We start from the raw sequence: 16,994 nt of genomic DNA on the forward strand, positions 1-16,994 counted from the left end.
GACAGAACATGCCCACCATGTTGTCTGTGGTTGAGGGATGGGGGGTCTACCCGGAGAGATGATGACGGAACATGGCCACCATGTTGTCTGTGGTAGAGAGATGGGGGGTCTACCATGAGTGAGATGATGACAGAACATGCCTACCCCGTAGTCTGTGGTAGAGGGGTGGGGGGTCTACCAGGACAGAGATGATGACGGAACATGGCCACCACGTTGTCTGTGGTTGAGGGATGGGGGTTTACCTTGAGAGAGAAGATGACGGAACATGGCCACCATGTTGTCTGTGGTTGAGGGATAGGAGGTCTACCAGGACAGAGATGATGACGGAACATGGCCACTATGTTGTCTGTGGTAGAGGGATGGGGGGTCTACCATGACAGAGATGATGACGGAACATGGCTACTATGTTGTCTGTGGTAGAGGGATGGGGGGTCTACCATGACATAGATGTTGACGGAACATGGACACCATGTTGTCTGTGGTAGAGGGATGGGGGGTCTACCAGGACAGAGATGATGACGGAACATGGCCACCATATTGCCTGTGGCAGAGGGATGGGGGGTCTACCATGAGATAGATGATGACATAACATGGCCACCACGTTGTCTGTGGTGGTGGGATGGGGGTCTACCAGGACAGAGGTGATGACGGAACATGGCCACCACATTGTCTGTGGTGGTTGGATGGGGGGTCTACCATGAGTGAGATGATGACAGAACATGGCCACCATGTTGTCTGTGGTTGAGGGATGGGGGGTGTACCCGGAGAGATGATGACGGAACATGGCCACCATGTTGTCTGTGGTAGAGAGATGGGGGGTCTACTATGAAGGAGATGATGACAGAACATGCCTACCCCGTAGTCTGTGGTAGAGGGGTGGGGGGTCTACCAGGACAGAGATGATGACCAAACATGGCCACCACGTTGTCTGTGGTTGAGGGATGGGGGTTTACCTTGAGAGAGATGATGACGGAACATGGCCACCATGTTGTCTGTGGTTGAGGGATTGGGGGTCTACCAGGACAGAGATGATGACGGAACATGGCCACCATGTTGTCTGTGGTAGAGGGATGGGGGTCTACCATGACAGAGATGATCACGGAACATGGCTACTATGTTGTCTGTGGTAGAGGGATGGGGGGTCTACCATGAGAGAGATGATGACGGAACATGGCCATCATGTTGTCTGTGGTAGAGGGTTGGGGGGTCTACCAGGACAGAGATGATGATGGAACATGGCTAACGTGTTGTCTGTGGTAGAGGGATTGGGGGTCTACCCGGAGAGATGATGACGGAACATTGCCACCATGTTGTCTGTGGAAGAGGTGTGAGGGGTTTACCATGAGTGTGATGATGACAGAACATGGCCACCATGTTATCTGTGGTAGAGGGGTGAGGGGTCTACCATGACAGAGATGATGACGGAACATGGAGACCATGTTGTCTGTGGTAGAGGGATGGGGGGTCTACCATGAGAGAGATGATGATGGAACATGGCCACCACGTTGTCTGTGGTTGTTGGATGGGGGGTCTACCATGAGAGAGATGATGATGGAACATGGCCACCACGTTGTCTGTGGTGGTTTGATTGGGGGTCTACCATGAGATACATGATGACGGAACATGGCCATCACGTTGTCTTTGGTGTTGGGATGGCGTTCTACCAGGACAGAGATGACAGAATGTAGCCACCAAGTTGTCTGTGGTGGTGGGATCGGGGACTTACTTACCATGGCACAAAGACGATGACAGAGAGTCGCCACCATGTTGTCTGTGGTGGTGAGAATCAGGGTCTTATTCTGCAGGACTAAAGGGAGATGTTCCAAGACACACTTCAGTACATGCCAGTCAAACTCCTAGAAATATTGAAATAACAGACTTAAGAAACCCTGTTTGGTGCCCATGCTGACATGGAACTATCGCAGACATGGGTAAAAATAACCAGTGTGTACAGATAAATACTTCTCAAGTATGAACAGTTTATCATGTGTCCTCAAACTCAATACAACTCATGTGTACAAAAAACTCTTAAACATTTGTTCAATCCAGCATGTTTACAGGCCACATGTTGACTCTACAACTACCTACAGCCCCCCCCCCCCCCTACCTACAGGCCAAATGTTGACTGCCACTACCTACAGGCCACATGTTGACTGCCACTACCTACAGGCCACATGTTGACTACCACCACCTACAGGCCACATGTTGACTACCACTACCTACAGGCCACATGTTGACTGCCACTACCTTCCGGCCACATGTTGACTACCACCACCTACTGGCCACATGTTGACAACCACTACCTACAGGCCCCCCACTACCTACAGGCCACATGTTGACTACCACTACCAACAGGCCACATGTTGACTACCACTACCTACAGGCCACATGTTGACTACCACTACCTACAGGCCACATGTTGACTACCACTACCAACAGGCCACATGTTGACTGCCACTACCTACAGGCCACATGTTGACTACCACCACCTACAGGCCACATGTTGACTACCACTACCTACAGGCCACATGTTGACTGCCACTACCTTCCGGCCACATGTTGACTACCACCACCTACTGGCCACATGTTGACAACCACTACCTACAGGCCCCCCACTACCTACAGGCCACATGTTGACTACCACTACCAACAGGCCACATGTTGACTACCACTACCTACAGGCCACATGTTGACTACCACTACCTACAGGCCACATGTTGACTGCCACTACCTTCCGGCCACATGTTGACTGCCACTACCTTCCGGCCACATGTTGACTACCACCACCTACAGGCCACATGTTGACAACCACTACCTACAGGCCCCCCACTACCTACAGGCCACATGTTGACTACCACTACCAACAGGCCACATGTTGACTACCACTACCTACAGGCCACATGTTGACTACCACTACCTACAGGCCACATGTTGACTGCCACTACCTTCCGGCCACATGTTGACTGCCACTACCTACAGGCCACATGTTGACTACCACCACCTACAGGCCACATGTTGACAACCACTACCTACAGGCCCCCCACTACCTACAGGCCACATGTTGACTACCACTACCTACAGGCCACATGTTGACTACCACTACCTACAGGCCACATGTTGACTACCGATGGCCACATATTGACTACCACTACTTACAGGCCACATGTTGACAACCACTACCTACAGGCCCCCCACTACCTACAGGCCACATGTTGACTACCACTACCTACAGGCCCCCCACTACCTACAGGCCACATGTTGGCTACCACTACCTACAGGCCACATGTTGACTACCACTACCTACAGGCCACATGTTGACAACCACTACCTACAGGCCACATGTTGACTACCACTACCTACAGGCCGCATGTTGACAACCACTCCCTACAGGCCACATGTTGACAACCACTACCTACAGGCCCCCCACTACCTACAGGCCACATGTTGACTACCACTACCTACAGGCCACATGTTGACTACCACTACCTACAGGCCGCATGTTGACTACCACTCCCTACAGGCCACATGTTGACTACCACTACCTACAGGCCCCCCACTACCTACAGGCCACATGTTGACTACCACTACCTACAGGCCCCCCACTACCTACAGGCCACATGTTGACTACCAATACCTACAGGCCCAATGTTGACAACCACTACCTAGTTTTCAAGTTATAGGTCGCATGAATGTTCAAAACATGAAACAATTCATATTTTCTCAGAAAATCCACACATCAAAATCAAACTTTGCACTTCATCTCTTCTATTAGGATGGAAAGTGTTCACTAAGTTGGAAAGGAATCCATTCAGGAAAAACGTTTAAGTAAAAACATTCTAAGTTAAAAATGAAAAATAGCTGTATTTTTTCAGAAAATCCAAATATTGTAATCAAACCTAGCACTCCTATTGGGATAGAAAGTGTTTACCAAGTTTGAAAAGAATCTATGCAGTAGTTTTGAATTTATAAGTCGCACAAAAAAATGTCCATGGAAGACAGACAGAATTCCTTGGTATAACCGGTATATACTCGCCCTTTTAGGTAGGGAGTATGACAATGATATGTCCATTAATAATGCACCAAATTCTCTTCACCCAGGTTAGGCTAGGCACTACATCATTACTACTATGTTCTTTGGATGAGTGTGCACTCACATTTCATTCTCAGCTCCCTGAGAAGTATACAACCCAAACTGCTGTATGAGGTGCCAAAAGGTTCACAGGCACATTACCATCCCATCCTACCCATTCACTGCTGGGTGAACAGAAGCATGCCTACTTTTTTAATTATTAATGTATTTAAGTGAAGCAGTTTTACTTCATGGTATGCAAAAATCTCCAGTTATTGAGGTTATAAGGAGTAAGCATGCTAATTACATAAGTGACCTTGACATTCAAATCAACCAATTATACAAACCTTAAATGATATTGGGTTGCTTTAGGGTGTGTAAATCATGAAAAGTACAGAAGGCATGTGGAAGACAAAGGTGGAAATTCAACTGATTACGAATACTCTCAGTGCAAAAACATTCGGTAATTGTTCAAAATAAAAAAAAAACTATTACATTTACTTCATTGTGAAGAAGAATGTTCTGAACATCCTGTCAAAATTTGAAAACGAAATGTCAAATGGTTTCTGAGGAGAAGAGATTGGTGTGAAGGCTGTTGAAAGCACCTCTGTGGCAGCCATATTGAATTTTTCAAAACATAAAGTTGACAGGAGAAGATGTTATATGTTTCAGGGCTAACAAACGGGCAGACTGATGAATAGACAATGGAAGAAGACCCATAAGCTGCCACTGATAATGTTAAGGTGAGATAAAACCCAAAGAAAAACATACATGTTGTAAACAGGTGATGTAGAGCTTGAATGCTTCACTGTACTGTATGATGGCAGGTGGTTGGTACCAGGGACTCGGGGTCACACCAGCAGCTGTAACAGGGCTGGACGGAGCCTCTTCTTCCCTCTCATCCCTAAAACACATCTCCTACCACTAGAGTCTTGTTATACAAGCACCATGTCATAAGGACTAACAGTCATGTAACTGTTGACACATATAACATAAACACTTGGTACCGCACTGGTGTACTAAAATCCATTTGTGCCAACAACTTGCACCTGGATAAGGTTCACAATGACTGGTCGTCGCACAAGTCTACTTCTAGACATCACATTACAGAAAAAGTAGTGTCAGTTCAAGAGCTTTGCCCTCGTCCGGGTCCGGGACGGCAATAAGTCCGGCACTTCTTCAACTGGTTTCCAAACCATCCTCTCACATGATTGTGTCCTCGATATATTTGATAGGCATGGGCATTACCACCTCCCTGTAGAGGACTCTTGCCTGTACTCTAGCCTGTTGATAGTCGATCAACATCGATAAGCTTCAGGGCGATGTCGGTGATGTGTTTGATTCTGGGGTTGGAATCTCATGCTCAAAAACCTGGTTATCAAAAAAAAAGGCTTCTGACGGTGGTGCTGCCTAGTTGCGGGGAGACATTCAGTGGAGTGGAGCATGCCTCCCTCCTCACGTCACTCCCGATGAAACTCCATGCTAAATTCATCCATGCTGAGCACTGCCCCTCCAGTTGGAATAAAGGGCTATTCGGTAAGAGGGCAGGCAACCTCTTCATCTTTTGTAGCAGTGCTGCCAAGCGAGATCTCCTTTTAAGCTTTTTGGAGCGAACCAAGTACATTTGTCAGGCACTATCAACTTGACACACGCTCTGCTGAGCATGTTCATTTTGGCTCAGTAGTCCTCCATCGGTTGAAAATTGCTGATTTTTTAAATTTGTTGAGTCAGGATAAGAAATAATTCATTACTCTCATCAACTTCAGAGGAAAACAAGATGCTATAACCCCGCAACTGAGATAACAGAATATTACAATATACAAAACTGCAAAGACGGAAACCAAATTTCAAAGTTTTCTGAAGAGCAGCAAAGAGCAACAAGTACTGTTTGACAATATTACTGCTGAATTCATCATGGCTGCCCTTATATCAGGTCTTGATGAAAGTATCAATTAAATGTCATGCTTTAGACCTTCAATCACATCAAGATCCAGCACAACCAATACTGACCTCTGTTTACATGTGATATACGGGCTAAATGGGCCATCTTGTCCAACCTCTGTGAAGCCGATGCGGTGGAAACTGTCTGACCTGAGTTGTAGAAGCAACTCCATAACCTGTAAAGTAAACAGACAGAAATAGGTGTGTAGTAACAATGGACATAGTGGATGTGAAGTAACAATGGACACAGTGGGTGTGAAGTAACAATGGACATAGCGGGTGTGTAGTAACAATGGACATAGTGGGAGTGTAGTAACCATGGATATAGTGGGTGTGAAGAAACAATGGACATAGTGGGTGTGAAGTAACAATGGACATAGCGGGTGTGTAGTAACAATGGACATAGTGGGAGTGTAGTAACCATGGATATAGTGGGTGTGAAGAAACAATGGACATAGTGGGTGTGAAGTAACAATGGACATAGCGGGTGTGTAGTAACAATGGACATAGTGGGAGTGTAGTAACCATGGATATAGTGGGTGTGAAGAAACAATGGACATAGTGGGTGTGAAGTAACAATGGACATAGTGGGCGTAAAGTAACAATGGACATAGTGGGAGTGTAGTAACCATGGATATAGTGGGTGTGAAGTAACAATGGACACAGTGGGTGTGAAGTAACAATGGACATAGCGGGTGTGTAGTAACAATGGACATAGTGGGAGTGTAGTAACCATGGATATAGTGGATGTGAAGTAACAATGGACACAGTGGGTGTGAAGTAACAATGGACATAGCGGGTGTGTAGTAACAATGGACATAGTGGGAGTGTAGTAACCATGGATATAGTGGGTGTGAAGTAACAATGGACATAGCGGGTGTGTAGTAACAATGGACATAGTGGGAGTGTAGTAACCATGGATATAGTGGGTGTGAAGAAACAATGGACATAGTGGGTGTGAAGTAACAATGGACATAGTGGGCGTAAAGTAACAATGGACATAGTGGGAGTGTAGTAACCATGGATATAGTGGGTGTGAAGAAACAATGGACATAGTGGGTGTGAAGTAACAATGGACATAGTGGGCGTAAAGTAACAATGGACATAGTGGGTGTGAAGTAACAATGGACACAATGGGTGTGAAGTAACAATGGACATAGTGGTGTAAAGTAACAATGGATATAGTGGGTGTGAAGTTACAATGGACATAGTGGGTGTGAAGTAACAATGGATATGGTGGGTGTGAAGTAACAATGGACATAGTGGGTGTGAAGTAACAATGGACACAATGGGTGTGAAGTAACCATGGACATAGTGGGTGTAAAGTAACAATGGACATAGTGGATGTGTAGTAACAATGGACATAGTGGGTGTGTAGCAACCATGGATATAGTGGGTGTGAAGTAACAATGGACATAGTGGGTGTGAAGTAACAATGGACATAGTGGGTGTTAAGTAACAATGGACACAGTGGGTGTGAAGTAACAATGGACATAGTGGGTGTGAAGTACGATGGACATAGTGGTCGTGAAGTACAATGGACATAGTGGTCGTGAAGTACGATGGACATAGTGGGTGTGAAGTAACAATGGTCACAGTGGGTGTGAAGTAACAATGGACATAGTGGGTGTGAAGTAACAATGGACACAATGGGTGTGAAGTAACCATGGACAAAGTGGGTGTAAAGTAACAATGGACATAGTGGATGTGTAGTAACAATGGACACAATGGGTGTGAAGTAACAATGGATATAGTGGGTGTGAAGTAACAATGGACATAGTGGATGTGTAGTAACAATGGACACAATGGGTGTGAAGTAACAATGGATATAGTGGGTGTGAAGTAACAATGGACATAGTGGGTGTGAAGTAACAATGGACATAGTGGGTGTGAAGTACGATGGACATAGTGGTCGTGAAGTACGATGGACATAGTGGTCGTGAAGTACGATGGACATAGTGGGTGTGAAGTAACAATGGTCACAGTGGGTGTGAAGTAACAATGGACATAGTGGGTGTAAAGTAACAATGGATATAGTGGGTGTGAAGTTACAATGGACATAGTGGGTGTGAAGTAACAATGGATATGGTGGGTGTGAAGTAACAATGGACATAGTTGGTGTGAAGTAACAATGGACACAATGGGTGTGAAGTAACCATGGACATAGTGGGTGTAAAGTAACAATGGACATAGTGGATGTGTAGTAACAATGGACATAGTGGGTGTGTAGCAACCATGGATATAGTGGGTGTGAAGTAACAATGGACATAGTGGGTGTTAAGTAACAATGGACACAGTGGGTGTGAAGTAACAATGGACATAGTGGGTGTGAAGTACGATGGACATAGTGGTCGTGAAGTACGATGGACATAGTGGGTGTGAAGTAACAATGGTCACAGTGGGTGTGAAGTAACAATGGACACAGTGGGTGTGTAGTAACAATGGACATAGTGGGTGTGAAGTAACAATGGACACAGTGGGTGTGTAGTAACAATAGACACAGTAGGTGTGAAGTAACAATGGACATAGTGGATGTGTAGTAACAATGACATAGTGGGTGTGTAGTAACAATGGACACAGTGGGTGTGTAGTAACAATGGACAAAGTGGAAGTGTAGTAACAATGGACACAGTGGGTGTGTAGTAACAATGGACACAGTGGGTGTGTAGTAACAATAGACACAGTAGGTGTGAAGTAACAATGGACATAGTGGGAGTGTAGTTACAATGGACACAGTGGGTGTGTAGTAACAATGGACACAGTGGGTGTGTAGTAACAATGGTCATACACTACCATGCTATAAGTTAGGGACACTTAAGACGCCGCAAGTTTGGCAAGAGACCACCGCATTTGGTTTACCATGTCTAACTTTCGACCCGGGAAATGTTATGATGCAAAACTTTGCCCACAGATTGATGACGTCATCAAGTATTGCGTGCTACGTGCTTTGTTGTCGTCTGCTCAGTTTCTCCTGATTTCTGCCACTGATGGTTCAGAGAAGGAATATTCTGTCGCGGGATAAAAACGAAGTTATCATAGACCTGCATTTGAATGGTAAATCCTGCAGAGAAATACGTCAACTGCTAGATCTACCTATGAGCACAGTGCATGGTGTGATTCATCACTTTAGCGAGAGAGGAAGTTTATAAATCAGCCACGAACTGGTAGACCCAGGATTCTGAGCAACCATGATGGAGGTGTGTTGATCCGTCGTGCCAAAGTCAATAGACAATCATCGCTTACATAAATTACTAACAACTTCAATGAAAACAGACCTACTGTTTCCAAGAGAACTGTTCAGTGTGAATGATATCGGGAAGGCTATCACAGATGGATTGTTTGCAGATGGATTGTTTGCAAATGCATCAGAATTCAAAAGGTCAATAGGAAAATGGTGCCGATCTACACTGAGAATGCCAATTATTGGATTCTGGGATAAGGTAGTGTTTAGTGATGAATCTAAGATAGAAATCGGGACTGACAACTGTATCTATGTGTTGCGAAGGGACCCAGGACTGGTACCCAGGATGCCTAAGTCAAAAGTCTTAGTGTCATTCTTTGGGGATCCATAACGTTTGAGGTTGTGGGGACATTAGCATTCCTAAATGCCCAGAAATATCAAGAAGTGTTGGAGGAAAATTTGTGTTATGGTACTGTAGTGCGGGTGTTGTAGCTGCAGGGTTTGTGATGTCACCCAAGTGTCCGTTTACTTATGGCATGGTACTGTTGCGCGAGTGTTGTAGCTGCAGGGTTTGTGATGTCACCCAAGTGTCCGTTAACTTATGGCATGGTACTGTTGCGCGAGTGTTGTAGCTGGAGGGTTTGTGATGTCACCCAAGTGTCTGTTAACTTATGGCATGGTACTGTTGTGCGAGTGTTGTAGCTGCAGGGTTTGTGATGTCACCCAAGTGTCTGTTAACTTATGGCATGGTACTGTTGTGCAGGTGTTGTAGCTGCAGGGTTTGTGATGTCACCCAAGTGTCCGTTAACTTATGGCATGGTACTGTTGTGCGGGTGTTGTAGCTGCAGGGTTTGTGATGTCACCCAAGTGTCCGTTAACTTATGGCATGGTGCTGTTGTGCGAGTGTTGAAGCTTCAGGGTTTGTGATGTCACCCAAGTGTCCGTTAACTTATGGCATGGTACTGTTGTGCGAGTGTTGTAGCTGCAGGGTTTGTGATGTCACCCAAGTGTCCGTTAACTTATGGCATGGTACTGTTGTGTGAGTGTTGTAGCTGCAGGGTTTGTGATGTCACCCAAGTGTCCGTTAACTTATGGCATGGTACTGTTGTGCGGGTGTTGTAGCTGCAGGGTTTGTGATGTCACCCAAGTGTCCGTTAACTTATGGCATGGTACTGTTGTGCGAGTGTTGTAGCTGCAGGGTTTGTGATGTCACCCAAGTGTCCGTTAACTTATGGCATGGTACTGTTGTGAGGGTGTTGTAGCTGCATAAACTTACCGATTGTCTGATACAGGATGCTGAGTATCCGCTATAACCATGGATATAGTGGGTGTTCACATGACTGATGAGCTGACTGTAAATCCTGACACAGTAGTTTGATGGAATTATGTACAACCGGTGCTGGAAAACATTGGGCAAACAGAATCTTGTTTATTGATCTCACAGATTACCCAAATATATCCTGTTTAGCTGTGCTCACTGACAATGATAATAATTTTATTGCTTTCACCACATATCACTTGTACAGCCAGATGAGCTGCTGGACCACAGTGGCCATAGAGAACTGAGTGAAAACTGTGAAGCTGGTTACCTTGAAGACATCACACAGTTTGAAGACAGCTGTTTTCACATCCACCACTAAAGCTTCGTCCACCGGCTGACTGACATCCATCTCGCCCCCGGCAGGGAATGTGCTCAGGGGTTTCTTTATCACCTGCAAATTGCATGGGTACAATGTGTGAAGGCCATTTCTGGTGCTGTGACATTGCTGCAATGGTTGGGGGGAGGGGGCAGCTAGGGGCATCTTTAGCTCTTTTCATGTTCATATGATGGAGTCATTTCTATTTTGCATTACATGCACATACCTTCATTTCCTGTTATGTACTTGGTAGGTAGGTCCTTTCTTGCTGAAGCATTGCTCATACAACATCTAAAGTTTTAAATCACCCCCTTCGGGTTAAAGGTTCTGTTGCTAATGCTTGCAACGTGTTTACCACGTGTTAACGTGTTTGTTTTGATTTTACTACCCATGTTGCCTTTTCCAGGTAATGGCCTGTATTGCGTAACACAGGCCTCTGTAATCTGTACCACTTACTTACACCCTGCCATAATACACTTTGTACATAGTTGTTGGCTCTTTGTGTCTTACATATTAAGAGTCTGTGTTAGACACAGCCACAAGTCCCAGGACTAGAGAATATAGGGAAAGACCAGTTGTTTTCTCCCCAAATCTTGCTACCAGTATGCTACATAAAATACTAGTCTGAACTGAGCTGTTGTTGAGTTCCATGGTGTTTACTTAAGCCTCCTGAAAAGATTAATTTTGATAATTTGTTTTATTCACTTGATTCTCTCTCAACCCCATGCATGCTGTGAGGTGGACAAATATCAACCTAGAGTTTCAGCAGTTCTGTGAAGTGTTTTAGACAATCCTGCTACAGGCCTTATCTCACCTGTCTTATCACTCTTGCCGCTTAAAATGGAAACAAAACTAGCCAGCAAAGTTTGCTGTACCCCCATGTGTAGTGTAATAACGTAAAGTTTCCCCCTAAACTATTGGAGTTGAAACAGTGAGTCCAAGGGGATACACATACACATGGGGCATTATATTTCCCTATCAAGGATGTGGAATTTAAGCAATCACCTAATTGCCTGTACCCTTTAAGCAAGGAGACAAAGTATATTTTAAACATAATATAAACACACTAAAATAGGTAGCTTTTGGTCAACTAAGTCACATTTTATTATCTGTTCAGTGTGTGATTATTCATCATCTCATGCAGCAATAAGACAGATTTACATTTAAGCTTTTTTTTTTTGCATGTTTACTCCCTTGACTCTAAATATGTATGGGCTTAATAACACGCCTAAGAATAGCCAAAGTTTGGTGTCACTGGGTAGTGTGTCAGTTGGGCTGTTATTTGTTGTATAAGTTGCAAATTTGTTTCCACTACTAATGTCAGCAAACTGCAGCAACTGCAAGCCATGATAAAGTGTGCTTACTGATTCGATTGCCCTACATGATACTGTAAATGACGTGAATCGATGGCCTGGGGCATGATTGGCATCGCCGTGGAACAAACATGGCGGAGTGGGAGTGAGTGAGTGAGTTGGGTTTAACGCCGCTTTAAACAGTATTCCAGTCATATCACGGCATGTCAGCTTAATGTGGGAGGAAAGCCAGAAGTGATGCAGGTCTCAGATGTTTATCACTTCGGTAAAACCCACGAGCACGGGTATGGTGCTGACAAACCAAGAAACATAATCGGGGCGAACCAGGATTAGAACCCACAATCATAGGTTTCTGGCGTGCCCAAGGGATGCAACTCTGCACAGCAAATCGGCGGAGGAAGAGCAACATAGGCCATTGTGTTTGACTGTGTTATGCTGCTAAATGCCCTACACTGAGCAACAAGTGAACATGGGGCTATGAAACTTTTCAAGTATTGCTCATTCATGTGTCCACAGACAAGACATAATTCCTACAGCCCCAATGCCCGCCTCGGACAACTTTGTGACAGCTGTGGCACAGACAAAGTGGTTGGTACATGTTTGGGAAAATAGTTTGGCATGAGAGATGGTTGACATCATCTTGTCATAGTTCTTTCAAGTTAAAACTATTTCACCAATCGATAAGTGATGTGGATGCGCCATCTTGACTTTTATTGGTGCACAGGAATATTTTTCCTGTTGTATATTTCCCTCTGTGCTCTGGCACTAGATGTAACACATAGCAATGTAAATATGTGAATACAGATAGCGATGGCAACATGCACTTGCCTACCTTCTCAACAACTGCCATGATGTCCTGGAACTCGCCTGTCTTACAGTCCTGCGCAAGCACCAGCAACATCTCAACGGTCACCTTTCTCACCTCGGGGTCAAGGTCAGACTCGATGTGGCCAAGATGTGGCAACACAACCCGCTCAATGAGGTCGCTCTGGAAAAAGGAATGTGACATTTTGCTGTTGCCGGTATCAGGTCATATTTGTTACATAAAGAAAACTGTTGTGACATATTGCTGTTGCTGGTATGAGATTATCATAGTTACATAAAGACGACTGTTGTGACATATTGCTGTTGCTGGTATGAGATTATCATTTTGTTTGATAGGCATTACTTAGAAGTTGACGGATGACAAGGTAGACACAATTTTATGGATAACAACTTCTTTAATACTGTAAAAAGCGACGTTTTAGTATAGATCCTTATACCGTTCTCAAGCAGGTCTGAATGAGGGACATTGTACAGAATATATATAGTAGGTGGAGAATTAACAGTAGAGGATTAACAGTAACCACAATTGCATAGATAGGTGGGATAACATGAGTAAGTGTGGACAACAGCAGGATAATACTGTCACAACACGATGGACAGCGAACACATAGGTGGAAACCAATACAGATCTATAAAGATGGCTTTAGGGACACATTGCTGTTGCTTGTATCAGATCATCACGGTCATCACACCATAAAATCTTTAATATTGTCTCATAAATTATTACTATCTTTAACACTATCTTAGTTTTTTTGTGGTAAATGCCATGTTCAGGCCAATGCAACTGCGCATGCCTGAGGTGGGAAAATGTCCCTTCTTTCTAATAACCTACATGCACATAAGCTAGTGGGAGATGTAATAAAGGTAGTATTCTTAGAAATATACACAATGATAACTATAGTCTGATAATTCCTTCAAATACCCTACATCTATTACATCACAGCCAGAATACACCAGAGGGACCGGTGGGATCTGCCATGTAGTAATCCCAGGTGGTTGGCAGCAATGAAGAAGGAATATAGGAAAAACACATGTATAATGCCCCAATCTCTTAATTTTCATCGTAGAAACAACAATTATTCAACATTTATGATGTCACTTCCAGTTCTAAGACATCATTTTCTGTTCATGATGACATCTATGATGTAATAGATGTTGGGTATTGTCACTTCAGTTACCTTTTGGTCATATATGACATTACTTCTGATGTCACTTCCAGTTCTGAGGTCATTTGTCATTCTGGTTAATTGTACAAGTTGCACTCTTGACCAACAACGTAGAACCATATATATCGTTTGATCCTATAATGAGGACATCACTTCTTTTCTGATGACGCCACAATTGTATCCTTTTGGTGATAATGACGTTACTTTCTGAGGTCTCCTGCGACATCACTTTTGGTAAGCTGTAGATGTTGCGCCCTTGGCTAACAATGTAGGCCCATATATCACCTTTGATATTATAGAACTTGAAGATGAGGATGTATGCTCTTGTTGTGAGTATGAACAAGAAAGTCTTTTTCATGTGTATATTAAATGTGAACATGTAAAACAATACCAGGTAAAAAATGAAAATATTCTCAACTTATATTTAGCAAGTAGGATTTCCCTCGCTAGAACATTTCATGAGATATTATATTGTTTCAAAAATTCTAGCAATTTTTGTTTGGACCACATTTGCTTCTGGCCAAACAATATAGTTTTGTTTCAAGCATCAAGAAACAACTTGTCTTTCAACGTATTTATTAAAATTGTCAATGACGTGTTGAAAATTGAAAAAGACATCGTAATAAAGAATAGTACAATGAAATTTTTTGTTAGTAAGTGGAATTCCTTTGTTCATTCTTTGAAAGATGACTCAGATGTTTACATGTCTTGAAGAAGCTACCTTTCATGTATTATGTTCCCTCCCTCCCTCTTGCAGATGGTGTTGGACACTAGCCATCACTGCCACCCTCACCGACGTGCCAAGTCCATTTGCCACCCTGATGCCCTCAGAAGTGAACTGGACCATCTCAAGAAAACCTCCACTGCCCTCAACAACTACCCTGCCCACCTAGTCCCAAAAACCATCCAGGACCCAGACCTGCCCCATCGCCCATCAGAATCACCATACCCTACAAAGGCACTGTCACTCATCATATTTCCCGCCTCATCAGAGTGACATCATGTCACATAGATGTCACCTTTTCTAGCGGCAAGTCCATTAAGACCCCTCCACGAGCCAATGGCAGACACAAGCAATGCAAGTCCCAACCCCAGAGGATGTAAATACCTGATCCCCTGCAACTGTGGCCAACAATACATTGGAGAAACCCTCAGACCCCTCAACACCAGTCTCAAAGAACATCACACCTCTGTCAACAAACTAGACCTGAAATCCGCTATTTTGGAAAACATCCTCAAGAACCAAGACCATAACATCATGTGGGAAGCCACCAAAGTCCTGTCTACCGACAACAAAGAAAACTACAAGAAGTCATTGACATCAGGCGACACCAGCCAGCCATGAACCGTGACAAGGGAATTTATCTGCCCAGTGTTTGGGATTTGTTGATTTGCTGTAACTCGATAAGCTGCCTTATGCCATGTGCTTGATTTTGACCCTTAATTGATCCTTAAATTTGATTGCAACAAAGGCGCCATTAGAAACAAATTTCTATCCAATGAAATCGCATGTTATAATTACGAACATACTCCTGGCGAGGTTATTGTAATATAATTGATATTCAGACCTTTCTTTAACGATACCAAACATCAAACGAATATTTGCACGTGTTATTTATACAAAATTTCGAAAACAAAGGTATTTCCTGGTATTTTCTCATGTCACTCAGCGGAAAGCCAAAAACAGGACAATCTTACTTGAACTTCCATTCATAATCATTTTCAGATTGCTTCCTAGGAGCTTAATCTAGACGTTATGAATGAAACACGAACTTAATTAAGTTATTAATGCATTATTTATTTTATGTGATTAACATAACTTTCATATTTACAGGGTTCCCATTTTAAGTTTATTAATGTTGTTGTTCTCTGCCTCAAAGCATTTATTCACCTGATGAAAGAGTAAGTATATACTCTGAAACGTTGTGTTCCTCATTATAAAGAAGTTGACATCCACATATCTTCTTCCTCATAGCTGTTGCAGTTAGAGTTGGGGCGTGTTGATCTATCCTTCGACACAGGGGCACAATGCCCCAGTGACATGCCTTTGGATTTAGTTTGGATGGATCTCTCTGATTTCTCTCAGTTTTGGCTGGTAATTTTTGTACTCTTGTCACCAGACGACAAGTAGAGGCCTTTGATTGGTAGATCCAGTAACCTCATCCATGACTGTATGCAACTTTCTGTTAAAGAACACTGTGACATAATATTCAGTTATTCAGATGAAGCCCATCAGGTACCCTATGACATACTTGTTGTAGGAGCAGCTACTGCCGGGTGAGCAGAACTTGGGAAGACATCCACACTTGGGCAGGCTGAAGATCTTCACAATATGATTTGAGGTACACCTGGTCCAGCTTCATGTCGCCCATAGCGTCAACAGGGAGGCCTAAATATTCTTCATTGAAAGGAGGTTATACATACTTGATTCCTGCCACGAACCAGTTAATGTATGTACTAATGTTCATCATCTGCACTCAGCAATATTCCAACTATATGATGGTGGTCTGTTCATAATTAAGTTTGGATTGAATCAATTGATTGACATAATGAGCATCGATCTAAGCAGTGGGGATACTATGGCATGCATCAACCAAGTGACCTAGACAGACCATCCGATCCTGTTAGTCGCCTCTTACAACAAGCATAGTTGCCTCTTTGGCAAGCATGGGTCACATTCTGTTCCCTTGGTGCGGGAATCACATACCTCATAAACATGTTTGTTAATGCTGAGTACATGGGACAGGATATCCAAAGCTTTCTTGCGAATGCCAGTTCTGGTTTCTTGCCTGCAAGTTTAAGACAAACACTGTACATGATGAAATACACACTGCAATACAGCAAAGGAAATATGTACAGTCA

The 16,994-nt window shown here is 43.8% G+C and overlaps 1 protein-coding gene across 5 annotated transcripts in view; it reads right to left on the bottom strand.

Annotated features, from left to right (window-relative positions):
* LOC124123002 (tuberin-like) overlaps positions 1 to 16,994 on the bottom strand; it is a 253,029-nt gene that overhangs the window by 126,032 nt on the left and 110,003 nt on the right. For all 5 annotated transcript variants that reach the window (XR_007222962.1, XM_048402652.1, XM_048402651.1 and 2 more), the window contains 7 exons: positions 16,840 to 16,921; positions 12,974 to 13,129; positions 10,781 to 10,903; positions 10,468 to 10,590; positions 6,080 to 6,186; positions 4,841 to 4,973; positions 1,731 to 1,856 (listed from right to left, as the gene is read on the bottom strand). Coding sequence is in view for 4 of the 5 variants with exons in the window: in XM_048402652.1 (XP_048258609.1) it covers positions 1,731 to 1,856; positions 4,841 to 4,973; positions 6,080 to 6,186; positions 10,468 to 10,590; positions 10,781 to 10,903; positions 12,974 to 13,129; positions 16,840 to 16,921 (850 nt within the window). In the remaining variant the exon portion in view is untranslated. The remainder of the gene's footprint in view (positions 1 to 1,730; positions 1,857 to 4,840; positions 4,974 to 6,079; positions 6,187 to 10,467; positions 10,591 to 10,780; positions 10,904 to 12,973; positions 13,130 to 16,839; positions 16,922 to 16,994) is intronic.

The sequence above is a fragment of the Haliotis rufescens genome, unplaced genomic scaffold (genome assembly GCF_023055435.1).
Source record: "Haliotis rufescens isolate VD_foot unplaced genomic scaffold, xgHalRufe1.0.p SCAF_28, whole genome shotgun sequence".
NCBI lineage: Eukaryota > Metazoa > Mollusca > Gastropoda > Lepetellida > Haliotidae > Haliotis > Haliotis rufescens.